This window comes from Cinclus cinclus, chromosome 5 (genome assembly GCF_963662255.1).
Source record: "Cinclus cinclus chromosome 5, bCinCin1.1, whole genome shotgun sequence".
Taxonomy (NCBI): Eukaryota; Metazoa; Chordata; class Aves; order Passeriformes; family Cinclidae; genus Cinclus; species Cinclus cinclus.
The window spans coordinates 59875647-59903371 of NC_085050.1; the positions used below are offsets into that span (position 1 = coordinate 59875647).

A 27725-nucleotide genomic window follows, 5' to 3' on the forward strand; every position below is an offset into this window, starting at 1 on the left:
ACAGAAGCGACAGACTTGGTGAAAGGCACAAGTTCAGCCAGCTTCTGCTGAACAGGAATTCTGCATTTGATCCATCCTCTACAGGGAAAGGTAAAGTACCATTAAGGTCCTCCTGAAATGACTGAATCCACATTTAAATAGAAACCCCAAACTATTCATGCACTCCTCTACAAGGTTCTTTACAAGAAATGCTCTACTTAATGGCCCTCCTAAATACTGTGGAAATCAGCCACAGATAAAACTTTTCAGTCAACAACAACTTCATCAATATAAAACAAATTTCAATAGTTAAATCTTTGACAACATTCCCCTTTTCCTCCATTTCACCTCTTTTCTCCTCTGCAGGATGATGTGTCATTGTTTGATGAGCCTTCACAATTATTAGCCTTTCTTGCTCACAATTAAGAAGAGTGACAAAAGTTTTCCTTCGCTGAGATTGCTCTGGATCAACCATCATCTTTTGTGGTGCTATGAGGAAGAATGAGTTTGATCAGTACTGAAGATTTTAAAAGAAACCTTGAACACCTTTCTAAAATCTATTCAATTTTTTTAAAAGATTAAACAACTAGTGATTGGACTATGAGACATTAGTAGAGGTCTTAAATATTCCTACTCACAGCAAGTAGACAGAGCACGCATTTTCCTTGCAATGCCCTTTGTTTTAAGGCACACATTAAAAAAATTCTGTGCTATACTCAAGTTCCCAGTAATTTAGAAGGTGCATTGGACCACCACATTCATTCCTACATTGCTGTAGGGTGCCAGAGCATTCCCAAACCACTTATTTTAAACAGCTATCATGTTCTAGATAACCTACACTCAGTTTATCTATACTAATGTATATGCTGTGCTGAATAATTTGCAAATATTTGGTTTTCTTCATGTCATTGTCATCTTCACTGCATTATCAGTCACTAGAATAGGCTCCCCAGGAAAATGGTTATGGCACCAAGTCTGTTACACTTCAAGGAGCATCTGAACAACATTTAGTCATATGGATTAGTTGTAGGTAGTCCTGCAAGAAGCGGCAAATTTGACTTGATGATCTTTCCATGTACCTTCCAGCTGGAGATATTCTGTAATTCTATGATTTACTTTGCAGCTACAAAGACTAAATCCATGCCCACAGCCACTGAGCCAGAAAAACCCTCTAGAGAAAAGAGCACAACACATTAGCACACCTAATAACGGGAAAATACTACTGGTAATGTCCTTAGATCATGGCTGCTCAAGAAGACAAGCAACTTTTTAAAGAGCAGTTTTTGGGTAGAGGAAATAACTATTTGTATGCATTATCAAATTAATTACTGATTCCTACCCAGTCAAATACATTCTTTTAAGAGTGCCTGGATTGTTTTTCCCCTCTCAGAGAGTACAAGAGCACTCAGACACCTAGAAAAACAAACAAAATTACAGATTACAACATATTGTAACACAAAATTATCTTTATTTCAAAAATCATACAAAGTATAAACATAAACATATAATTACACTGAAGTAAACCCTGCTCTTTAAGTATCTCAATACTTTAGCAATGATATGGTCATGAAAAAATACCTTTATTATTCCTCATGAGGAAATTTTATCTGATGGAGCGATACATCATGAAATCAATTGTTGTACATCTGGGAAATTTACCAATGGAGCTCTCCTCCACAGGGGTGTACACTTTAATTTGCCTCATGTGAGTGTCTCTTCCATTCTGGTGATTTGCTAAAACAGCAATCTGGATCATAAAGGTGCGAATGGGCTTCTTGTGAGTATCTGTTAGAGGAACATGGATCCAGCCACTGGGCTCCACTAATTCCAGTTGCTGTCAAAAACAAGACAGAAGAGCAAAACATTCAGAAACACTTCACATGCTTCATGTAAAAGATCACATTTTAAACCCATTTAATACAGCAGTCTTGTTAATCAGACTGCAGATACTTTTTCAAAGTAATTTTGAAAAAAAAAATAAATGTTTCAAATTAATTTGAAATAACAGAGTTGAATGCTCATAGCTAATTTACTGCTTGTGTAAACATATACAAATTTGGCTGTCTGCAGTTGTGTTTGCTTTTGCCTTTCAGAATCTACTTCCCATTTTGTGCCCCAACCTTAAAATAAAAATCAGTATAAAAGAATACAGGCTTCAGTACAAATTTGAGAAAGTAAAAGTGCAGCATTTGGGCCTTCTTACTGAAGAAAAATGCTTAAAGATGACAAAATATGCATTTTAAATTGTTTTATTAAGGCACTCTGAAGTACAATATACTAGAGTGACTTACATAGGAAACTAAATGCACATAAAGTTCTAGGTTTTCAGAAATTCCTTAGATTATTACGGGGACTGGGGAAGAGGAAAAGGAAGGTGACAGAGGAAAAAAAGAAAGGATACCTCCAACTTCATCTCATGTAACAAGACAGATGCCTGGGCAATTAATAATTGCTGCACAACCATTAAATCACATTCTAATCATATTTGACTTGCCTTTTATACAATATACCCAGTGTGATATGATTTTTTCTTTTTCAATTTTAATCCTACACAATCCAATGTCAAGGCAAACAAAGAACAGCATTTTGTTAACTCTAAACCACATCGCTGACACAAGTGAAATCAAGCTGGATCCTATGCAGAGCATGGTAACAGCTTTTGTTTAAAGCTAGCTGCCCAACTTCAAAGCAAAGCTCAAAACACACATGGAAGAGAACACAAGTAAACAGAAGTCTTGGGGGGGGAAAGAAAACAAAACACAAAACAATTGTCCACTAGCAAGTGGATTCACACAGCTAAGCAAATAAGAGAGCTGTTCTTAGCAGCTGAGTTCCCCTAAGGAAGATGTATGTGCTTTGAGCCACTCTAAATTCCCATCTTTCTCCCAAAACTACTGCGTGACACATCTTGTCAAATGCCTTGTTTATGCTGAAGCTTTTAAAAGAGCCATCTGAGAGCTACTGGTTCAGAGGCAGCAGACACCCTGAGAAAACTACCCACAAAACAAGTAAAAAAGTTAGATGACTACTTCAGCTTAAAGTAGCAAACAAAAAAATCTTTTACACCTCCACCTTAAAAGAAAGGACAAGGAAAAAAAAAAACAACAAAAAACCACAACCCAAAACTCTCCACAGCTGCAGACTCTCCAAAAATTATTTCCAAAGCATTAAATTCACTAAACCTTAGCAGCAAATCATTTCACTGAGAGCTAGACATTTCCACAAACACACAGTCACTTACTTGTTGTAACACTGTCCATTTAATTTGGGGTTTTTTTGTTGTTTTTTTAAATATAGGAAACTTCAGGTAATGGCTGCCTTTACAAGGGGATAAAAAAGGATGTCTTGTTGAAGCATCTTTACAAAGGTGAAATTTATCATGGTGACATGGCAGTAAACAAGGATGCTCTCCATCTTCATAGTAAACAGAGGAGGAGAATCCTCCTAATGCTTTATTCAACTACTACTAAGGTCAAGTGACTGTGATTTTGAAGAGAATTAAAAGGCTATTGCAAATTGAACTTGCATTTTAATATTCTCACTGTTTACAAATTTGGACTGCTAATTCAAAGGGGAAAATTTGAATTCAAGAGCTAAGATACTGAGATTTTTATGCTTGGATCAGTATGAAATAGATTCATTTACACAGTATTAAAAAAAAAAAGATAAAAGTATGGCGTATTTTTCAATGCTTTGTTTCATCCCTGATCAAGGGAGGTGGTTACATGCTCTATTTACATCATGCTATTTTCCAGTCCAGCTACAAAGGAAACCAGTTTCCCCCCAAGTCTTTCTACAGGGATGGGACAAGTTAGTCTTTCACCTGTAAAACTGGCAACTGAGGCATTAGGTTAATTAGACTAAAAGGCTCCCTGGCTCCAGGTGTCAAACTTCACATACTCTGAGCCGGGTTTTACTGTCTTAACTAAAATACAGGATTTTAGAGGAGGTTTAGCTCCCACTGAGTTCACTTGCAGTTCTGCATTTCTGAAAATGGATACAAGTACTCAAGCCAGCCACAACACAGAGTCTGAGCAGCCACCTAGGAACAGTCACTTGAGTGCTTCTTGTAGAAACACCACAGCTGAGCACAGACAGCATACAACTTGTCAAGCACCACTGAACTGTCTTAGCCACAAAGACTTTTTTTTTTTTCCCCAAATCTCAGCTTCCCTCACTTCACATTTTTCAACTTCCCTAACAGATGAATACATAACCTTTACTCCTACAAATCCTGGACTCATCTTCACAATAGGACCCTTTCCCCATTCCAGGCAAACAGCTGCCTCTTGGACAAAACACACAACACTTGTGATGAAGTTGCAAACGTCAGACTTTAATGTTTGAAAAAGTGAGCTCTAAATGATTGATTTCTGCCCTCTAAATAACATTCCTGTACTGACATTTGAGTATAACCTTTTTTTTTTTTAATTGATTCTCACATAGTTCATTTAAACTTTGATACCCACTCAACTATTGAGGTTTAACTGCAACAAAACCAAACTGAACATTCAGTAGAAAAGGAAGTATTGTTTTGCCAGTATGATACACACATTTTCTGTGACCAAGGAATGGTATAAACCAGACACACACTCTCTCCCAAATTCTTCTCCTCCACATCTGTCATGCTCTTTAAGATGAATTAAACAGTTTCTTTTTCCAGAGGGCCCAGGTCCATCACTAGGGAGAAGGAACAGGACATGGGAATAGGCAGGGGTGATAGAAGACACAATGCTGCCCACTCCTAGCTCAATGTCAGCACCCAGACCCAGCCATCACAACTCCTAGCAGAAGTGGGATGAAATATGCAGCTCTACTCTGCCTGGAGCATTCCCAGTGTGAACAGAATCTAAAGGAAGCTTACTGTGAAGTTTTAAGAAATTCCTATTAAGCCCATGCAAATGGCAATCTTTCAAAGCCTTGTAAACTGGTCTGGAAATTTGGGTGGATTTTTACAGGGAGGCAAAAGGCACATCCTCAACACAAAGGCTGAACTATTGCCAAATTTCAAATCCTTGCTTTAGAGCTTGGGGGCACTGGAGCATCAAAGAAGGACACCAGAATATTCTTACACAAGCAAAACAGCATACTTTTCACTAGCCTTATTCTTGGAACAGAACTGCTTTGGCTGAAACTTTTTAAAAATTAAACCCAAAGCAGATATCTGGCATGGAAAAATCTGTCAGAATTGAACTTTGGCAAAAGCCAAAGTAACCAAGAGTTAAACCTTAAAATGGAAAGGGTCACACAACTTTTAATACAGGTGGCACTGGCAGCTCCACCCATAATAAATACGGTTCTTAAAATCCATGTCAGCTGACTTTGCTCAAAGTCAAGCTCGTTCTTTAAAAGCACAGACCACTGTGTATACATATAGGCACACACATATACAGATAGATTTACATTTCACCTCAGTTCTATAGCATCAGTCCACTATAAGCAAATACCAGATTAAGTTTGCTCCTATATTTTTAATCTTATGTAGATCAAGACTCAGACATAACTGTCTTCCAAGAAATTTCTAAAAATAAGCTTTATTACTAATCAGTTGAGTGAAATTAAAAATTTCTTTTGGTTATGTGTTTTTCTAGAAAAGTATTTTTTTCTTTTTTTTTTTAAAGGAAAACATAGGTATGAATCATTGCAAGTTCAGTATTGGTAACTCAGGACAGCTCCTGCAGCTCTAGATTAATCTTACTGTATAATATACTAAAAGCCCAGGGTTTGTGGCTTTTTTATATTGGCTTCTAATACTATAAATTTTGTGACAATTGGAAAACAAGAAGACCATGAAAGTCAAAATAAAAGAACAAAGGGATAAAAATTGAAATGGAAAAATCACTCACTTGTCCTTGCTGCTGTTATACTCTAGCTCTTCTCCTGCTTTCTCTCCATTGCTTTCTTATTTTTCCTGTCCTCTGCGTGCTACAGCTTTACCTATGGACACATACTCCCAACTCCAGGAATCCACATTATTTGGAAAGCCAAAGGAAAATTAATGTACTCAATGGAATTCTCCTCCCCAGCCTACTTAACAGCCCTTTTTCTACACTTCATTGTACAGTCCAGAGATTCTACAGAATTCCATACATATTTGGCAAGGCTACTATTGCAACTAATGGGTGTCCTACCATAGAAGATGCAAACCACACAACAAAAGAAATTGAAAGAAAAAAGAAAAAAACCCAAGGCAACTTGAGGCCACACTTCAGAGTGATGACTGAACACAAGACCAGAGCTTTTAAGAAGAAGCTTCTACAGTCGCTAGCCTCCTTATAAGCTAGGAAATTATTTACCCAAAGAACACTTTTCTGTTGTATTCATCCTACCTAAACTGAATATTGAATTGAATATTGACTTATTTTCAACACTCAGTGATATTTTGTTTACATTCTGTGATGTCTCCAAATGGCATATAACTCTAACTGCTACTTCTGCTAGGGTTACAAATGCAACCCAAGTTTTCAGCTATATTAACAGTAAGCTAACATCCTTGAAATAAGACACGATTTTTCCTGCCCTTTAAAGGTGTCTTTTGTGAAGATATAGAGGAGAAAACTCACTCATACTCACTCATAAGTAGTTTCACATTCAGTGTAGTTACAAACACATCCCAGATGTGTGCTAGACAGGGCTTCCAGTTCAGGGGAACAAACACATATAGGAAGAAAAAGCAGCTTAGTTTTCTCCCTCTGGGAAGGGTGTGCAGAAGAGGACCTATGTACTGACAGAAAGCTGAGAATCCTTGCTGCCATCACAGCTTCAGCATAAACACAATTCTGAGATGTTTGTACCTCATCAAATTTCCATTTTATCAACTTTACTACTACATTCAAATGGCTGTAAAATCAAAGAGCATTTGATTTTACTCCTTCTACTTTTCCCATAAAACTGTTAAAGCTGCTTTTAATTTTAGTGATTCAGCCAACTAGAAATTAAAAGTAGTGGCTAGACTCTTCTTCACACATAATTTTGTCTCTCTATGTGCTTAGCTAGTTCTTACAATACAGTTATTATAAAAACCTAAGCTTTTCAAAGCAGGTGTTCTCAATAAATAATGAATTATTCCAAGCAGCAGATTATAAAACTACGTTTCAGGGAAAAGAAATGCTATGTTCAGAAATTAAATATTTATTGACACATGAACTTTCCCATGTAGGAAAAGGTTTTTTCCTGTTTAGTCATTGTTTTTTTACAGTTATGCAAATATGTTTTCACAACAATTGGCAAGGGGGAAAGAAGGCTGGCTTAACTTCCAAAATTCTGTTTCCATAACTGCCATGTCCTACCATTTAGTTACCAGGATTGAGAATCTGTGTGCCTCCGCATAATTCCAAGTATTGGAACTGTCAACACATGAAGTAGCAGAGCTTGGGCTTCAGCCATCACTTCACTTAGGAAGGAAGAGAACCAGTTAATAGCAGTGATGCACCAGTTCCAGCAGAAAAAATGAAGCATGTCCAAAAGAAACTTGGCGAGTTCCAAGTGAGCCAAAGGAAGGACACCACATTAGCAGCTTAACAGAGAACACAGCAACAGGCTCAAAGGACCCACTGTGAACAGCACACTTGTGTGCTCCGATGAAGCAATGACCACCTAAGGAGGTGCCTCTGTGGTCTTAATCAGCCACCTCCTTAAACGGTCAAGAAATCTCATTTCAGTCCATTAGGCAAGAGAAGTTTTCCATTCTTTTAAACAGCAGTTCCTGAAGAGTCAAAAGGAGCACAGTCCATCCTCAGGAAGAGTCAGCTGTGGATTCAGGGAGACAGGAGATCAGCTTCAGAATAAGCTATATTAGAGAATCAAACCTGCAAACACCAGAAGTTGCTATCTTTTAATATCCTATAAGCTCTTTGTTCAAATAAAGTGAAACAAATAAGCTTTGGGAAGACTGGGAAGGTCGAAAAAAGGTCCAAAAGATCCTTGCTAGAAATTTTATAGAACCTCCTTCAGACTATTCTGCTCCAGATTAAAACATTAAAAAGTAATCAATGCCCAGGTGTTATAAAGTAGTATGCAATTAAAATAAAGACAACTAAACAATCAGACCAAACTATAAAGAATATGTAGAAAAGGAAGAAAATTAAATCCCAGAATTAAATCCAGAAAAGCAAATCCTTAGTCTAGGATTACTTGAGCAGCACAACACACATTGGACAATGTCAGTGGGCTGTGTCCAATTGCCACTTTCTGAAGGGAGCGGATGATGCCAACTGACCCATGTATAATGCAACCTAAACTTCATTTGGCAGAATGATTCACCAACCAACTCATGAAATAGTCTCAGTGACTGGTTCATTTTGATATTCTTTAGAATTAGGTGTCCTGATTATCATTTCCCCATACAGTTAAAAAGAAACCAGTGCAATATCTTCTAAGAGGTACATAGATGATTCAGGCAGAATTTCAGTATTACAACAGGAATAAAGTTAGGCAGAGTTGAAGTTAAATCCATGGAACAGTAAACAAGGAAAGTCAGCTTTATGAATGCCCTCATAGTCTGTCTTTGAAATCTGCTGAAGTCAGATGAAGAACATATAAGAGGACAACAATTAAGTCCTAGACATGATGGGGAGCCTCTGATGAGGAAGTGTGCACATAAGCCTACTGTCAAATGGAGGAAATGGGGTACACTGGCACACACTGTGGAATACCAAGAGCTTTAGGACATGGATTCACAGGAAAAACAGCTCTTTCAAAATCACCAAGTGATGAAGAATCCCACATAATGATGCCTGCAAAAGGATCAAGGCTGTGCTGCACAGCCCACATACAAAAGTCCTGACAGATGAAGTCATGGATGGTCTGGACACGTGTGGAGAGGTCCCTGTCCGTGGTACTTAAAAAAACCACCACCCTGGCCATCACACTCCCACCTCTGCATCTGCTCACAGCACTTGCATAGTCAGGTACATCCAGCCTGACAGACAAACAAATAACCTGCCAAATGCTCAGCCTCTGTGAAATTGTCAGCCACAACTGTCTGACTCAATTACAATTTCAGAAAATATTGTCTGCTTAACTCTGGGTGGCAGGAAAAATAAGCAAAAGGAAAGGGAAAAAAAATTGACAGCAGTCTTTGACTACTTCATTCTGTAGAAAGTGGCTGAAAACAGCTCTTCATTCTAGAGAATTTACCTGCAGAAACCATCAGGAATTTGTCACAGACTGTTTACTAGGAAAGTCTCTCTGGAAGAAAGAAACACTGTTTTCCCATTTGCTGTGCCATATGCACTTCTTTTTAGTACGTTCTGTGAAGAACAATAGATAGGCAGGTCATACTCAAGAGGTATATATTGCTTCAGAGAAGGACGGAAATTTTCAACAGTCCTGGACAGTTTGCTTTTCAGTCCCACATTTTTGAAGTCCTACTGTTAAGTGAGGTCATTTGACCTTTCACATAAAACTTTATGCACACGTCCATAAATTAGAACTCATTAGAGAAGGATTGCTATGCTGTGTACGCTTTAAGTGGCAACCATCCTATCCACTGGAACTTCAGGAAAAAACAGAAAACCTTCTCCCCGTCTCTTTGAAAAGCAGAATGATCCAACCAGCAAATACAGAATGACAATGAAGTCTACAATGGAGTTTCATATGTGCAAGTATGGAATTAAGGCCTAAAACTCCAAAGCAAAACTTGTACCCACAGCAGGAGGCTATCTAAGTTTAGTTTGGTATCAGCTAAAAGGGATTCCATCTTAACAGTAATCTGTTGCTCCAGAAGGAATACTGTCTTCAGTTGAAATCAGCCATAACAGCTGTGAAATTTTGGATCTCTGATTTAAAGAAAAATGGGTTTCATAACTCATTTAGGAAGCAGTCAAGAATGGAGGAGAGGAAGGCAAATACACCCTAAGTGCAGTACTATTCTCCTGCAGGGACCTAATCTCATTCCACAGCTGCCACAATCCACAGGAATGCCATGCAGGGGCACTGCAGCTCTTGAGAAGATTCCTGGTATCAGGGGAAATCCTTCACATCTACAGGGACTTGGCTCCAGTGTGAACCTGCTACTTCACCTGAGCTTGGCAGACAGCACACTGAAGATGAAAAAGCTACAAAAAAATTCTTGAGCTTATGCTCTGGAGTGGTGACTGGGCTGACAGTATCAAAAAACAGGTAATGCAGCCCAAAGCAAGCTTTCTGCCTCAGTTGACCTATTTCTGGTACTAATTTCTAGTTAGGCAAAGTTTTAGTTGCAGACATACTGGAACAGGCTGCATCTGGACAGTTTGGCCTTAAAAATGAGTTGTAGAAAATCCATGGTTTGCTGCAAGTCTTTTCAAAATTCCAGCATTCTGAAAGAAGAATGAGGGACTTTTTAAATATGTTTTTTTTTAACCAGGGTACTTTACAACTCAAATTAGCAGTAGCTTAGAGTATTATAGATGCAGATGTGAGAAAAGAAACAGTACATTTAGAAAACCAAAAACCAACCAAAAACATTAATATAAAATATAAACACCACACAACTATAAAATATAAACACTGCGCATTGCACATCTAGAAAGAAGTGCAAATCTCATTTAGTGAAAACAAATGTTTTATACCTCTAAGGAAGCACTTCAAACCAAAGTTTATCATACTGCAATGTTTCTTCACTTTATGGACAAGTAACTAACTAAGGAGGAGGCCCCATGTGCACAAGGTAACTGTGTAGGGATACTTCTAAGCAGGAATCTGGAAGATGATGACCAACCAATACAAGTAACTTTTGGAGTGCTTTTCAAAACCCTCAGTTACTTTTACCTTGCTTGCAGGAAAGGAAGGTATCAGAAGCTTGCAGGAAAAAAAAGCAACTATCAGACATAACAAAACCCACTACAACTTGCCATGTTCACTCAAACGAATAGTACCATCTGCATTCCAAAGTTTTTAGTCATAACACAAAATACAAAATAGTGACAAAGGAATAAAAAAAAAAAAAAAAATCTGGTTAAGGATGTGGACTAAGGTTTTCCTAACAATGGAAATAGGGCACACATTTCTTAAAAATTACTTAAGATGATACATTACCAGCACTTTCATTTGCTTGTCTCTTAGTCATACATTTGAATTCTCTCCCCACAAGCACTGAAAAGCCCTAAGATTTCCTTGTACTGAGATACCGAAATTTTAGTCCCTCTCTCCAGAGCAGCACCCATCCAAAATAAAGACATCATCTCCTACAACTTCCAGGTGAGTCAGGCCACTCACAGGAAGAGAGTAGCACTTCAACCATCTACTGAAGAGAGGCAGGGGAATCCAGTAATGAAAGAGCAGGCAGCTACACAAAGAGAACAGTAACAGATTGAACTGGGGTAGTGGAACATTCTACTGCAAAGAAGTCTGAACATATATTTAAAAAAACATTCTGAACCTCAGGTGAATTTGCATTACAAATGGAATTGCTGACTGAAGAATGGGACAAAGCAGCTGCCTTTTATGAAAGTTAACAGAACAGGCCAAACTTGATCTCAGAGGCAAAGGCCTTAAATGACTTAAATGACTTAACTTAAATGACTCTATGGTTAACACCACAAAATCTTCCAAGAAGGGGAGTATAGACAGAGTTTTCTGTGAGCAAGAAACAACTGCTTTGAACAACAGCTTTATATAGGAGGACCTTAAGGCAAATAGAATGAACACATTAAAACCTAGTAGATAGTAAAGCATAAAGGGAGAAGTCCTATGATTTTTTTTTCAAACTAGAAATGCTGGGTACAAGTAGGAACAATATAAATGTATTCTATGGGTGCACTGCACAAATTGATTGCAAATGGAAGTTAAGGCTGGAAAACATTTCTGGGAAATAACTAATTTTACAAAGGGGCAGAAGTTTGCAAATTCGATGAAAATTGTATTGCAGATGTCTGCAGTTCCCATTTCTCCTAACATAATGGAACGATACTATGTTTGTATGAAAGTGCAAAAAAACCCAGGTCATAATTTACCTTCAAAATTGTTTAGCCATATCCAGGAAATATGTCTAGACATAGCTACAGTTAAATTATACAAAGTAAGTATTTGAAAAAAAAAATTATGCAATGAATATTAAAGATTTAAGCGCCTGAAAACTGGCCACACTGAGTTAATTCTCTATCAAACCATCTCAAATAACTTAGCAGCAATAACCTAATGACCACATTTCATGCCATGCACCACTTTGCATCCCAGAGAATGCAGAAAATTAATATGGGAAAAGAACAAATGTAAACAAAAATAAATTAAAAAAAAAAATAAAAAAGGGAACATCAAGATAATTTAAAAATAGTCCATAGTAGTAGATTAGTAGTAGCTAGCTCTCAAGCACTCTTTATAGGTGAGGGGACGAAAGTACATCAAAACCAAAAAAACCCTCATTCCTCTCACTGAAAAGAGCTATTACTATAGACTGAAGAGAACTGGATTTCTGATATTCTATCAGAAGACAGGCCCACAAAACTGCATGGCTCTTTTCGCCGGTTACACAAGACTCCTGTAGCTCCTGGGCAACTTCATTTGTCAGGAAAAGACTGGAACAAATTATATGCAAGTGGTACCAAATTAAAAAACCCTACTCATTCTTTACCAGTGAGAGGACAAGTTGTTGCTTTAAGACACAAAAAGCACTGCAGTTAAGGGAAAGCGTTTCTCCTGGTTTCACAGGAGTGGATTGTTTCTGAGAATTACAGAGGGTTGCCTCTCCCAAAAATCAAGGAATTTAAAGACCCCAAACCACTGTAAATAATCCCCAAATCCTGCAGAAGTACAGTATGCAAATATTTCCATGTCTGGATATGGAGTCCATGGATGCTCAGTAAAGGCAAGTAGGGCAGAACCTGATAAACTTCAAGATTACTCAAGTGTGTTGTAGCACACAATAAGCAAATGCAGAGTAGCATTGCACAGGATCCAGAGCATAATACTCAGCTCATGGAATATTTACCCATCGGAAATAAATGCAGAAGACTGTTGTGAAAACTATTTGTGCAAATTTAAAATGCAAAGCAGAGTCTCATCGCAGAAAGATCCCAAATTCATAAACATGTCTCACTGTAGATATATTTTCATACGAATGAACTTTAAAAGAAAAGAAATATATCTGTCAGAGGTTCAGCTGGATAGTTTTATGTGAGCCAGAATACACATCCATAAATTTGCAAAGCTGGACTCAGAACTGTTGCCCAATGGAAGCATTTAATTTTACATCTAAACAGAATTTCTTTAATGTACTGGAACAATGCAGCAGAGCTTTTACCCTTTGCTTGTGTTTTCCTACAAATCGATAAGAAAGCGTATTCAAAAAAACCACAAGGCTCTTTTTCTGTTGTTTTATGTGGAGGTCAGACTCTAGTTTCTGCTTCTTTCAATCTAGATGAATTTCATTTCTTGACTTCTTTCTGGGAGTCAAAGGTCCCTCAAATCACCATTCACTCAAAAATATACAGTTTAAAAAGGTATTCAGTAGTGCTATACACTGTTGGGCTAATGACTCCCTCAGTGCAACAGCATTTCTGCAGCTAACAGCATCTGCAAAAGCCTTGGTGCTACATCCTACAGACCAAGAACATGAGCTCTTCACCATGAACAGTGTAAGAATCAAAACAAATTTACATCCTAAGCATGCTCCTGAAAAATGAGGGGGCAGTGGAAAACAAAGCATGAGAATGAGACAATTAAAAACTTGTTTACCAGCAGGCCTGCTATGTCCTAAGTCTAGAGCTACTGTGGGGTGTCATCTTACTGCTTAGCACAGTGCAGTCAACAACAAGCAGATGGAATTGGATTGCAAATCTATGTGACTTACTGTATATCTACAAGTCCTGTGGCTACATATGCTCCTCTGCTTAATTTATTTCTGCTATGCAAGTAAATCGTTAACTCCTCATGACAGGATAAAGGAATAGAAAACAGTCCAGTAATTCCACAACAGAAGTTCCCACCCCAGCATGCAGGATTTACCAAAAGCCAATTTATGAAAACCTCTACATGTTGACCATCATAATCACAACAGAGACCTGGTCAAGGAGAAGGAACTCTACATCAAAATTTTACTACATTGTTTCTCCTGCTACTGAATTGCAACTCTTTTTGAAACAATGAAAACACAAAACAATATTTGATTTTTTCCTTTCACATTATGCTAAGCAGCACCATCCTACTAAGAAGTAACAAATTAATCTCAATTAAGAGAAACAAATTAAGGTTTTCTGCATTTGCTAGTAGAAAAAAAAAATCCTTCATACTAACAGATGAATTTGATCTCTGATAGATACAGAGGGGGAAAAATAATAATTAAAAAAGAAGTATTGGGGGCTAGGCCACATGATTCACTCAAAAACTGTCACTGGCAACAGCATTCATAAAAAACTTCAATAAAAGCTGTATTTGTTAACATTCCTTTAACATGAGACATAAAACACTCCAGAATTCATTCTGAAATAAAATAGGATTATTAGATAAACCTACTTTAGGAATTGGATGAAGGCAGCTAGCGAGCACAGGCCCTCAAGCCAGACACATATGCTACATTATTATTCTCACTCCACCCTCTCCTGTGTGTTTGCACAGAAAATGGAAAAAGCCTGGGAAAGGTTTTTCCGATTCAAACACATGATCTCGGTTATCTTATGACAGATTAAGACAGAGAACAGCCCTCAGAAAGAAATAAATTTATACTTCATAGCTACAGAAACATTTCCATGCACTACTTGAGATAAGGAACAGGGTAACACCACATTCAATCCCTTCCCACCCAATAAAACTTAGCAAAGAATTGAATTTAGACCCTGTGTAGCAGTTCTCATCAAAGCTACATGCAGACACATGATCCCTGACCCAAATAACATTTCAGTAATCAAGGGAGCAAGACCTCCCTCTGGAAAGGACTGCCATGCTGGTAGCTCTGAAGCAACTGAGTCTCTTGCTCCAGAGCCCTGGATTTGTTCTAGATCGCTACCACCTGCCAGGTAGCATTTTCTTCTGAACACTGAGGATTGCTTTAATTTACCACATCAACAGAATTCCTTCCCAAAACTACTTTCCTAGTGACACTGTGAATAATCTCAGCTTTTCACTAAAATTTTAGTCTTCAGAATGACAAAAAAAAAACAAACAAAAAAAAAAGCTGACTGTAATTATAAAACCCCCCCATATACCTATACACCTATAAGAAATACAAGTGTTCCTTTATTTCTACCTGAATTTATGGAAAATTTTGTTTGGTTTTTTTTGGTACTGACTTGACAATGTGTGGCACATCCAGTGAATTTAATGGATTTATTTTGGGGTTTCTTTAATCCTAATTAATAGTAACACCTGATAACTTTGCCACAAGGCAGCATGTACTACAAACAGCCAAGTGTGACTGCATTTGCACAGATGCAAATAAAGTTTCTACACCATAGAAGCCACACATACAGAGAATAATAAGTGGTGGGCAAATCGGTTCCTAATTCCATCTAAATTAGGGCCACTTCCTCCCTCCACCCCACTGCCAAGCTGTTGGTTTGGCAAAGGGTGGTGAACCCAGTCACAGGAGGTTTCCTTTCCAGCTGCTGGTGCCTACAAGTTTTCAAATTAAACAGAAAATGAAGTCTGCTGTGGCAGCTGACCAGCACCAGTTGAGATGATAGCATAAAACTGTCTTAGGTATCCAAGAAAATTCTCATTCCTTTCGTATCTTTTCTTATGCTTAAACCAAATTAAATGTTCAATGATGGCTTTACTCTTCGGTGGATTTTAATACTATGCTTGTAGCAGCAGCCAGAAGGATCAGAATCAGTCTTGGATTTGACCTTGCTGCATGTATTTAGCACTTCTTAATGTCTGAAAATATCTAGTGCTCCCCCCAAGGATTACTCTCCGCAGTTAAGTCTATGAAGGCAATCAGGTAAATCAAAGATGATTGTTTATAATTCACTGACTTTATCCTCCCAATCCTATTTCACAGTGTAGAAAAAGGTAGCTTAAAGGCAAGAAGTTTCCCAATGGTAAGCAACCTCTCCAGAAAGAAGAAAGCAGGAATGAGTGAGCAGCATGTTACTGTCAGCTTTGACACAACTGTTTTATATCCTTCAAGCAAAAGATGGTGGTGTGACTCCCACAATGTTACCACATTTGGAATCCAAAACCTGAGGAGATCATTTTGAATTACTCAGGCCTAAGGAACTTACAGAACGGGAAGGAGCATAACTACAGAATGTGGTAGGGTAGAAGAAGAAGAAAAATGAGAGAGAGAAATAGCTCTTTATTTAACAATTTCCACGCAGTATGCAGGAAATTTACACTTTACAACAGAAAAATGTAATTTCCCTTCCAAATACAGGTCTGCTGCACTTTTCCAAGATCTCCTTCCTAACATGCTGCCTTTTTAAGATCAAAGAAGTGTGTGTCCCTTGTTCCAGACAGTTTCTTCAATGGTACCTACCTCCTTGCTCTGCTAAATAATTGCAAGGTCAGGTGTCTAGAGTCCACTCCCCCAAAAGCTGATAAAGGATACAGCCAGCCAACAAAGACAAAGATTCTCATTTTCCCTAGTTCAAACCTTGAAGCTTTATGTGCCCAGGAACTCCTCCAAACACCCAAGTAAAAAGCTGCATTAAACAGTTTACCTACCAAGGTCTCCATCCTTCTGTCCAAGTGCAAAGAGGTCAAACACAAGAGTAAAGCAGATGTTGCTACGTGCTCCAGTTTGCAAGTGCACAGTATCCCATGTTTTGTAAACCACAGTTCTAATGAATTCTGGTCAGCTGAGGAGGTTGACCTGACTGAGCACCATGAAGATGCTCTAGATGAGTATCACACTGACACCTACCATAAGCTGTAATGCTGGAGGCACTTGGATGTTTTAAAATGTCAACTAGACACCATACTTGCATTAAAAATGAGGGGGAAGGGAGGGAAGGGGTTAAATATTGAATTTGGGAAACTAAGAATGTGAGTGTCTTCTGTCATGCTGTCACCTCCCCCTCCATTCACCCACCTTATTCCTCCCTCCCCTGTTCAGTCTTAGAGAGAGAATGCTTAAACTAAGAGAAGAGCACAGAGATCTTTCATGTTACAGTTTTCATGTTGCCAAATCCCTGCTTGCTTCTTTTACTTCTGAAACATTAATGATTATCTGCAAGAAGTATCTAGTGAGCCTACACTGGTAAACTGTAATTAGAAATCCCTACAAACTTTGAAAAACCATTGACCAACAAGTATCCCACGGCACGCTCCAAACACAGAACCTTTATTCCAAGAGGAACTTCCAGTAAAAAAAAAATGATGTGTGAACAGCAGACAGTGATGTTCACACAAGCTTACTTCATACAACCCAGCAGGCGATTTTTCTGGCTTTTTTGGATTATGCCTCGGAGATGCTGGCACAATGGAATTTCAATACCATAACTGCTTATTTCTCTGTGTGCCAGCCTCTGAAATAACAGGTAAAAAGAAAAAAAAAGAATACACACAAAACAAACATTCTCTTTTTTAAAATTACAGGAATCCCAAAATGAAATGTTTTTAATTCTCTAGTTCAAACGATGTAATTTATAACCATGACACAAATAGAGAAGAAGCACAAAAGAAGGGAAAATACAGAAATAACATAACGTTCCCAAGGTTCAGTTTACAAGGACCTCACACAAAGTTTTTTGGGTTTTTTTTTTGTTTTTTTTTTTGCAACTCTTACTAGAAACAGTATTATTTGCTAAAAATGCAGTAGCTGCCAAAAGCTATGATCCATCTAAAGCAAACATGTTTAAGATGGAAATAGAGTGTTAATGCTGAAGAAAGACAGAATTGAGTATACAAGTTTTCTTTTTAAAGTGTGGAAGCAACTGCAGTACAGAGTTAAGTTTGTTTTTCATCTTTCTGAGCAAAAAATTGATTGCATTTGCAGATAAGCACCTAAATTAGAGAGAAGTGCATTAAGACAATAACAAAAGTAATCAAATTTCAAACTTTCTAATTAAACTTCTTTTTCCTGCAGAAGGTTATTGGGAATTCAACACTAGCCTTGGTTCACATGATAGAACAATGGGAAAATTTTCCGAATGGTTGAACGCTAACCCTGACAAGTGTGGAGAGCCAACTACAATACATTATATGGTAGCATAACCTGCCACCCACGTTGCTGAGAGAACAGCTTTCAAACACATGCACCGAGCTGTAAAACCACAAAATCCCTTATTACACATTGTCCCTTACTTAAGGTGAAATACACTATTCCCCCCCCACCTCCTTTTACAAATTTTGGTGTTTTTTTTTTTTAAACCCTCATCCCTGAAGTTTATTTAGCAGCCAACTGGACTGTTTTTCAGACTTTATTTTCCAAATGCCATTTTTCCTGTTTTGTTTTCTAACCAAAATAAAATCATATTTTTATAGTACACAGTGAAGCCTGTTGTGTCCTTCACCGTTGCCTTTTTTTTTAATACTACTTCCACCTGTGTGACATTATCCAAACTTTTAAAAGGAAATGTCTGATATATGACTAATTCACTTGTGAAGACTTATTTCTGAAGTAAAATATTTTCCTTTTTTATGGGAAGATACATGACTCATCACTGGGTAAAATAAAAAAAAATGTTTCCATCGTGATTTTGATTGGAAGACCAGATATTCTAATATTTACTGTGATTCTTTTCCCCTGTTATGCAATCTGAATATATTTAAAAAGATAAACTGCCACAGCCTGTGTGGTTATAGACACTGGCATTCATGGAAGTCAACCATTGCTGCAGAATGACAAACACACTCCACCCTCATTACAACATGCTGTGGTTACCAGCCAAACACCTTTGCCTTTTCTGAAAAGGCTATGTTATAATAAAAGCAGACTATCAAAACAAATCATACAGGGGGGCACAAGGGGTGGTAAAAGTAGTAACAACTGGTAGAAAACATAACTCTGAATATGGAAAGTGAACTACTTAGTTACTTGAGGAATAAATACAGCCTCACCCTGCAAAAAGGAGCCCACTGGAAACTGCTGGTACGTTACAACTCTTCTTGGTTAATGATTCCCACTCCCCCCGCCCCCTCCCACTGCACATGTCTGCTGCCTGAATCATTGCATTCCAAGATAGTTAGAGGATATACACAGTTTCTTCAGGGGTTTTCAGTTGCAACTTTGCTGGCAATGGGAATTTTATTTGCAAGTGTTTCTATTCTACTGACAAGGTCAATTAGTCCAACGAACTATTGGTTGTTCTGTCTGATAGCTCTGTGTATTTATTCAAGCAAGCACTTTTATAACCCACAATTGAATGCAGACAGTTACCCTTGTAAACACAACTGTCCACTGGGATTTTCACTACATTTTGAGCATGTAAAACAAAAACATGCTTTCCTTCCCTTAGCCTGATAGCACATACGTTTGATTACAACTTGGAAATTTCAGGCAGTGAAGGGCATGGGGGCTACTGTTTTAAATAGATATGATCTACTGTACATCAATATACATATTTGGACCAATTCCTAGGAGCTAAAGAACACAGAAATTTGACTGGTCACTCTAAGAGCTCAAAAAATTTGGTACTGCTCTCAAAGGGAGACAGATCAGCATCTCTGCTCTATCCAGGCATTAAAAAGAAAAAAAAGTCATGGTTTAAAAGAAACAAAGCTATATGTAGCATTAAGGGCTGAAGGCTACATAAAATGCTTTCACAAAAGCTAGAAGGACAATGTGTGTGCGCCTGTGTTAATCCGCTGCAGAAGTTGGTAGAGTTAAAAATAAAAGTAGGAAAAAAAGACTATTCCCCAGGTCTAGCTAGAATTTTTGTACATGAGCAGCATAACCACACCACTGGCAAAACGTGCAAAGAGGAAAAATGACAGACCCTACCCTCACAGAACTTTTATTAACACACACGTGTGCTCCCTTCACCATACAGGAATTCCCTTCATAACAATACGTTCTTGTGAAGACGAGATCCTTCATTTATACTAAATGGGAATGGTAAAGGGGCTGGTCTATTGGTACACTGATCTCCATTATTGAAGACTTCCCTGAATGAATCTTTCAGGGATATAAAGAAGGTAAGAAACTATCAAGGAAAACCAGCAGTTTTTCCCCTAACTAATATGATTACTACTCTACAACAGCAGTATAATCCTACATACTTCAAAAGACTACTAGAGAATATGGTTTTCAACAGAAAAAGTTCAAGCATCTGGCTCCTTCCCCTCTCACACAGAGCACTATGTGCAACACGCTCATGTCCACCAGAGAATTTGTATTGTAACTAGAATGCAGTAGTTAAAACTTGCATTAAAGCCAATGGAAAATTCCCCCATCATGCTGGAGGACAGTTTACCTGCACGGATAACATATAGTTTTAAAAATTTGAATTTTTAAGCCCCTAGTACCAGAAAGATTTTTACAGAAGAAAAAAAATTTAACATAAAAAGATTTGGGGGAAATCTTTTCAAATCCTCCTACTAGATCTTCATGCACAGAAAAGAGATGAAACAAGGTAATCAAAAAATTGCTACAGGAAGAGAAGGTGGCAGTGTGACCTAATTGTGGCCTCCCAGTACCTAAGGGAGCCTAGAAAAAAGAAAAACAGAGACACTTTACAAGGGCATGTAATGATATGACAAGGGGGAGCAGCCTTAAACTAAGGTTTAGATACTAGCAAGAAATTCTTTACTGTGAGGGTAGTGATTTTCCAATTTCTTTTCCACAGTGGAATTTAAATGAATAATCGTGAAAAGGGTTGTAAGTGCAGGAGAGGCTTTCACACATATGTAACACTCAGTGCTTCGATCATTTCCTAGGCTCTCTGTACTTCAGTTCTCTCGAGGAAAGCTCTGTACTTCATCAACTTCCTGCCTTACATAGAGCTGTTGTCACATTGTTTCACATGGCTTTTCCTCTCCTTCAGAAAGTGAAGTCAGACTGACAGAGTTAAAAATACCGGGCCTCTTTAAGGTATACTTACCTAATTAAGCCCTTCCATGGCAAGAAAACGTTCCTTCATAGATTTGTTTCTGAATGCTCAGATACAAAAGAAAGAATATCTTTTATATGCAACGTGTACCACAGTATAAAAGCCATGTTTAGTTTTCCTTTACAGAAGAGATGCTTATTTCTCTTAAAATACTATTTCATAGCAAGGTAAGATTGCTTAACAATTTTATAGCATGTGAGCCAAAATAAACTTCCACTGTTCTACTAGCTCTAATGTGTCTCTATTTGTATACATGTACCTCATATGCATAAAAGGCTATTTCAATAACTGCATTTTCATGACTGCACAGTAAGCTCTGCTCTGATGTCTTACCATTCTACAGTATCAAAGGGCAGGAAAATTGTAATCCTGTTCATAATTTCCACAGTTTGAAGCAATATTAGTTATTTCCATATGCACATGAATGATGAAAAGGTCATATCACCTACTGTGATGATGATGATGATATTGGCAGGAAACAGCAATGCTACATCATTTAATTTGCCCTCTTTTTGTAAAGATGAGTTCATGTGAACATCCCAGTTGGGAATTCACAGAACATTCTCTGCTGGAAGGTGGAAATTTGTACAGAGTACAAATGGAAATAACCCTGCTTCTGAAATCTGATTCCTACCCTTGACATCAATCACAAGGTTTAATAACTAACCAATACCAGTGGAGCACTCTACTCCCCTGCTTTGCAGATTTCCAGCACCAGTACACTTTAGCTGTAAGGAAGAGGTCCTGTGTGCATCCTGATGAAACAAATCCATACTCAGCCAGCATTTACAGCAAGATAACAATCAAAATGAACAACTGCTGTGTTGATTATGTCTACGAAGCATCCTTGAGACAGACAGGAAAGGCAGATTGAAATTCTATAAAACTAAAGTTTACTCAGTCTTTTCTTGGCATGAAGAGTAGCTTGCAGAAAGCCAACTATTTTTAATTGACACTCTGAACCCAAAGAATAATTAGTGGCCAGAAATGCCTCTTTTCTTGAACAGAAGAAAGAACACAGAGGAATGGTTTCTAATCAAAGTACCTGAAGCCTAGTCAGGAACCTAAAGGAATAACAACTCAGTACTCCACCTTCAGTGGAAAGCAGTTTAAAATTACACCTTAGAGATGTTTGATTAGAGACTCACAAGAATACATCATCTTGACTGATTACCTTGCAAAAGCCCTATGACAAGGTACCATGTATTCACTCCTCAGGATCTAAGTTTACTCCACATACAGAAAACAGGTGAAGATTGCTCACTGCTGGATTTTAGAAAATGCCTGGCTAAGTCCAACCTCTTCACTACAGTCACTGGACATTGCAGGAGTAAAGGCATTACAGTAGGTAACTACCTCTTGGAAAAGCTTCCCAGCTTAGGCATTCCTCCAGTTGGTAATTCCCCTCTCTAGTGCAGAAACTCTTCCAACAGTGAAGAAAGAGCCCTGTCCGTGGTGCTCAGCCACAACCCCAGGCCACCAGGGAGGCTGCTGTGCTGGCACCTAATTACAAAACACCAGGCAAGGCCAAAAAGGGCAGAAAACAAACCAGACAGCAGTCCAAAGGAAAACCAGAAAAAAAAAATCAAAGAAAAACCTAAAACAAAGACCTCACACTGTTGCCATCAAAGCTGTATTAAGATTAGAGGGCTTTCACCTGAGTCTGTGTAAAGACCCCCCACATTATAGGCTGACAGCAGAAACCATTGTAACTACAAGGTGTGTATATCCATATGTAATATGGATTATATATGGATAAAGTATATACCTTGAAATACTACCTGCACATAGCATCAAAACACTTGGTCTTCTTACAACACGATGAACTGCTGAGCATCCAAATGTCTCAGAGATGCAAATGCAATCAACAGGTGAGCATCACTTGAAGAGATCAGAGATCTCTTACAGACAGCATTTCATTCACATCATTTGCAGTGGGTTAATTTCATATCATGAACAACTGTGATAACTTAAATCATATCCTCAGGAGTCCAGATGCTGTTCAAATGCCTCTACAGAGTACATTGTCTATCCAGACAAGATACTTTCCCCATCATGTGGGGAAACTTCATGACTGGATATGAGAAAATATCTGCTCTCCAAGCTTGACAGCTGTGATACAAAGGCTCTTCAGTCATAGGAGAAGGCTGAGTGTGCACACCTTAACTGCAGTGGGCAAGGGAATAATCCTGCCAGATTGCAAAGGCTGTTCTCACCGTTACAGTGGAGTACAAACTAGGAGAAAGAAACCTTTCATTCAGAAAATAAATTCATCTTAGGTTCCAAAGAAGATATGCCTACATACTAGAATACAAACTAAAGCTGATCTTATATTTGTGACAAAGTCTAGCCTAACAGCATATTGCACTGTGTTGAAAATGAGACCATTAGGAAAGAAAACACATTCATTAGACACTATGACTTGGGCAAGCATCCATGGAAAAATATAAAATGCTTTAGCCTGATTTTCTACCCAGTTAATCAGTACTGAAGCCAATGGAATCATTGTATAATTAAGCAGATTTCTGTAAAGAGCTCATAACAGTTCACACTGCTTTAATAACCTCCCCATGTGTCAGAGAAGCTGAAGAAAGTTTTGGGACTGAAGGAAAGTTTAAGAAACAGTATCAAGCAGTTTATATAATATTAAAATTGATAGCAACAGGTAACATCATGGTGATGACAGTCACAAGCACTTTACAGCATCAGGGTATTGTATCTCATTAATAAGAAGTGTGACCATATTTTCTTCTCAGTTTGGAAGTAAAAAAAGCACATGAACATGTGGTATGCATAAGAATTACTCTGTCATGCATTATATTATAGTCACATTCACATACCATAAAAAAAGCTAGTAACTTGTTTCATATAGAAGTATCATTTTTAACTACATACATTATGCATAGAATCCCGTGTTTGGCAAGAAAGGAGCTAAAGAAACACTGTCTGAGACACTGGAGAAAACTAATACACTTGTTCTACATTTTATTGCTTTATAGATCTTTAATATGTTAATAACACACATACCCTCAAGAGCGGGAGTTTACCACTGTATGAGAAACTTAAATTAGGCAGCGAGACGTATCTTGCTGTACTAAGCATGACTACAGAAAGGATAACAATTATTTAGCTATTGAAAGGGCAGATAAAAGTGCAAAAATCAAAGTGATAATTAAGGACAACAATGACATCTAGTGGATACTCAGGAAACTGATCCGCAGCCTAACGGGAAAGGATCCAGATGCTGCTTTTCAGATACTGCGCAGCTCCCAGATTGCTACGATACAATTAGGAAGAGGGAAAGGCAGAATTTGCAGCTGATGAAAGTCAAAATAATGTGGTGATTCATTTCTTCCAAAAGAGTATTTGATTAATTAAATTAAATAAAAATAAAGCACATCACTAGCCTTCCATTTAAGATTCAGGATAAAAGTATAGGTCCAAACTTGAGAGAACATCACAAATCAGCGAAAGGATGTAGATAGATACACAACACTATCAGACATCTCTACTACACTTTTTTTTACTCTCATAGAATCTACAACCTTCTACTTACAACTTGCTCTTGGAACTTTGAATTGCTGGAACTGAAAACCAAAGTGAAAAAAAGTAAAAATCCCAGAAGTAAAAATTCAAGCCACCATTTAGCACCACCCTTTTCTCATTGTCCCAATCCTCCTGTTATTGCAATACCTGGCATATAAGGCTGGTAAGTTAAACCTTCCCAAAATACCAGCTAATAACTGCTGAGTTCCAGAGAAGAGGAATTTGAAACATGAGGCTACCCTGACTCAGAATGAGCAAAGATACCTGCCTATGAGTAACCTAATTAGTTTCCAAGGTGGATGTCTACCAAGATCATGGATTATTTCAAATCTGCTTTTACTGCTAACCAAAAGGTAAGCAAAACTAAGCACTTAAAGCAACTCAAATCTTATCACAGTTCTGACTAGAAGCACCACCATAAAAAATACTGGATTTGATCATTTTATAAAAAAAACACTAACAAAACACTACAACTGTGTCTCATTCAAAATCTTAAGCTGATATGAAGAGCTGAAAATTGGATTTTGCTTCATATTGTTAAAAAACTGCATCCCATCCAAAATTTTTACATCTCAGTGACTGTCCAGTATTAAGATGAAAAAGGTTAGAAAAAACACTCAAAAGTAAAAATTTATGAACATATTCAATTATAATAATGTCTGGTAGAAGGGTCTGATTAAAAGAAACAGGAACCAGTCTTCTAAATTTACAAGACAAAAACTAAAACCAAACATCAAAATAAATCCAGCCATTTTCCCCCTTCAAGCACAATGCCATATTTTACCTCCAAAAAACCACTTTATTACATCAGATGTCCTAACAAGAGATAACTGTTTTAAGACAGAATGCAAAGCATTATTGACCTACCCGGATTTCCTGGAGATTATGAAAATTATTTCCTACTCTGACAGAGATTTTGCTTGGAGTGTAACTTTCATCAGATTTGTAGTCTGCATAAATACATAAGGTCTTCACTGTTGTTTTTCTTCTGCAAGAAGCAACACAAGCTATGTAAGCATCACAAAGAAATATATTCAAGATGAGTTTGTTGCTAGCTTGCAAAAACTAAGGATTTAAATGTTCTGAAAGAGAATATAAGTGTGTCTAGTGATTCATAAGAAACTTACTGTTGAAAAACTAGGTGATTTTTCACATTAAATTATGCACACAGTTGATTTTCACCATTCTCCTTTGCCTGCCTTCAGAAATGTCAGTATACCAAGAAGCATATGTCAAACAAGCACTTGTACATAATGAAGCTTAAGTTAGGCTTTTCAAATATGGGCTCTCTTATTAGACCAAGGCCTTCTCAAGAAAGTAAATAAAAAAAGGGAACAAACATCTCATCTCAAGTTTGGCTAAGGAAAAAGTACTGAAAGCATCCTACACAGGATGGTATAAAAAAGGTTTCTCAAACTCATCTCTTAGGTTACATAGGAGTCATCTACCCTCCAAATGACACTCCAAGACACAAAATCAGGACGTAAGTCACATGAATAAATGTGATGCTGTCACAACTGACATACCATTAAACATTCCTTTTCATTGTTTATTTAGGCATTTAGTGATCACAACATTTGATAATCTCATTTTTAGAAATGCTATCTGACTTCTTACCAGCTGGGCAACAGAACTAACCCAGGAGTTCTTGCACTTCCAGAATTCCTATCTTGTTGAATGGCAACCAATATGAAGTTACACAAAGTACCCGAACCCACAGGGAGTATATTTTAATACCTAAATTGGATGTTCACCAAATGAGGCTGTGATCCATCTGACTGCCAGTAAGTTTCTAGGTTATCATCTCGTAACTGATCCACTCCAAACCCTAAGAAAAAGAAAATGTGATAATCTTAAACATCCCATTTCTGTGATGCAAATGTAGCTCTTCTTCAACTGTTAAAAATGAATGCCTCCCAAGCTATAACATATTAGGAAATATTTCTAGATATCCAAGGTGCACCTATGCTTTTCTGACATGAAAATGAAATCGGGGAATCTGCAGGAGTTCAATACTCCTAAGGTCTGTGGGGTGCAAATCCATGTCAACATGTCCTGGAATTTCAAGTGGTTAAGTAATAATTCCTATTGGTTGCCAGAGCAATAATTAACAGTTAGATTTTTCCACCTCTTCTGTAACTTAACTTCTGAACTAAAGAAAAACCATTAGCAGAGACCACTCACTCTAAAATTTTAGCCAAATGTAACATTTTATTTCCAAGTCATATCCTGAAATATTTTTGCTTTTTCAAGTGCTAGCCAGAATAGGCAATAAGTGGCAAAAACAATATTCCTAAAGTTTAATGCTATCACATTTGAAGAAGCAACTCCAGCTTTGTATTTTCTATTCCCTCATTTTATGCCCTTTTGCTAATCACATCCTTTTTATTGATTGTCCACACTAGTTGTAGTTCTAACATAATAGCTGAAGTTTAATCTGCAATAAAAAATTTCCCTCAGACTATTTAAGCAACAAAACCATGAGACTTCTTTCTCCAATATTCCAGGATTTCAGACCAAAGTCATTCAGCCTGAACATGATATTGTGACATAAAGGGACCACTGACCCTAGACCGCATCAAGACAGCTGATCAATTCCCAACAGATATTTCTGAAACAGCAACTAAACCACCAAAGGAAAAGAATACAGATTTTCAGATATTTACAGCAGGTATCACTAACTGCACCTCAGGACCACAGGGTCATTTTACTTGCAGGGTTTTAGGACTACCCTGTAGTGGCCGAGCCTACACAAAGCTACAAAGTTCAGGCAGAACATTTAGGTCACCCTTAGTTAAAAATGGAAGACACTCAGACAAATTGCCAAGGCATAGAAACAATTTCAGTGTGCTGGGTGTGATTCTGCTCACATAGCTTAGTTTGTTCACTGCATAAATAATAAAAAATAATGTAAAATATGCAGGAATTCTGTTTAGTTCATATGAGATAGGTCCTCATAGTAAGATTTTTGATACAGTTATAACTTTTATATTGTATCACATACAGAGAAGGCCAGCATTATTTGTAGTGACCACATCCTACACTACTGCAGTGGATGTCTTCCATCCAGAACATAAATGTACATTCCATTTTTTACATTATTGTTGTGATTTACCTGGCTTACAGGATGAAAGAGACCAAACTGCTTGTGAGCCTATTTCTCTAACAGTACCAGTCCTCTCTAACTGCTTTGGATCAGCACCAGGTGGGGTCTTGTTTGGGGTAGTCATTTCTAGTGAGAGAAAACAAGTGAGTTAGTTGACATATTTTTTAGCTTGATGGGAAAATTAA

General features: G+C 37.7%; 1 protein-coding gene across 1 annotated transcript; it reads right to left on the reverse strand.

The window, feature by feature from the left end:
- Positions 1-1509: 1509 nt before the first annotated feature.
- On the reverse strand, positions 1510-27664 carry ANAPC10 (anaphase promoting complex subunit 10). The gene is made up of 4 exons (XM_062493060.1): positions 27550-27664; positions 26172-26262; positions 25302-25422; positions 1510-1813 (listed from the first exon to the last, which is right to left on the reverse strand). Exons 1-4 carry the CDS (start codon positions 27662-27664, stop codon positions 1583-1585), a joined length of 558 nt encoding a protein of 185 aa, XP_062349044.1. The 3' UTR covers positions 1510-1582.
- Between the last annotated feature and the right edge of the window lie 61 nt (positions 27665-27725).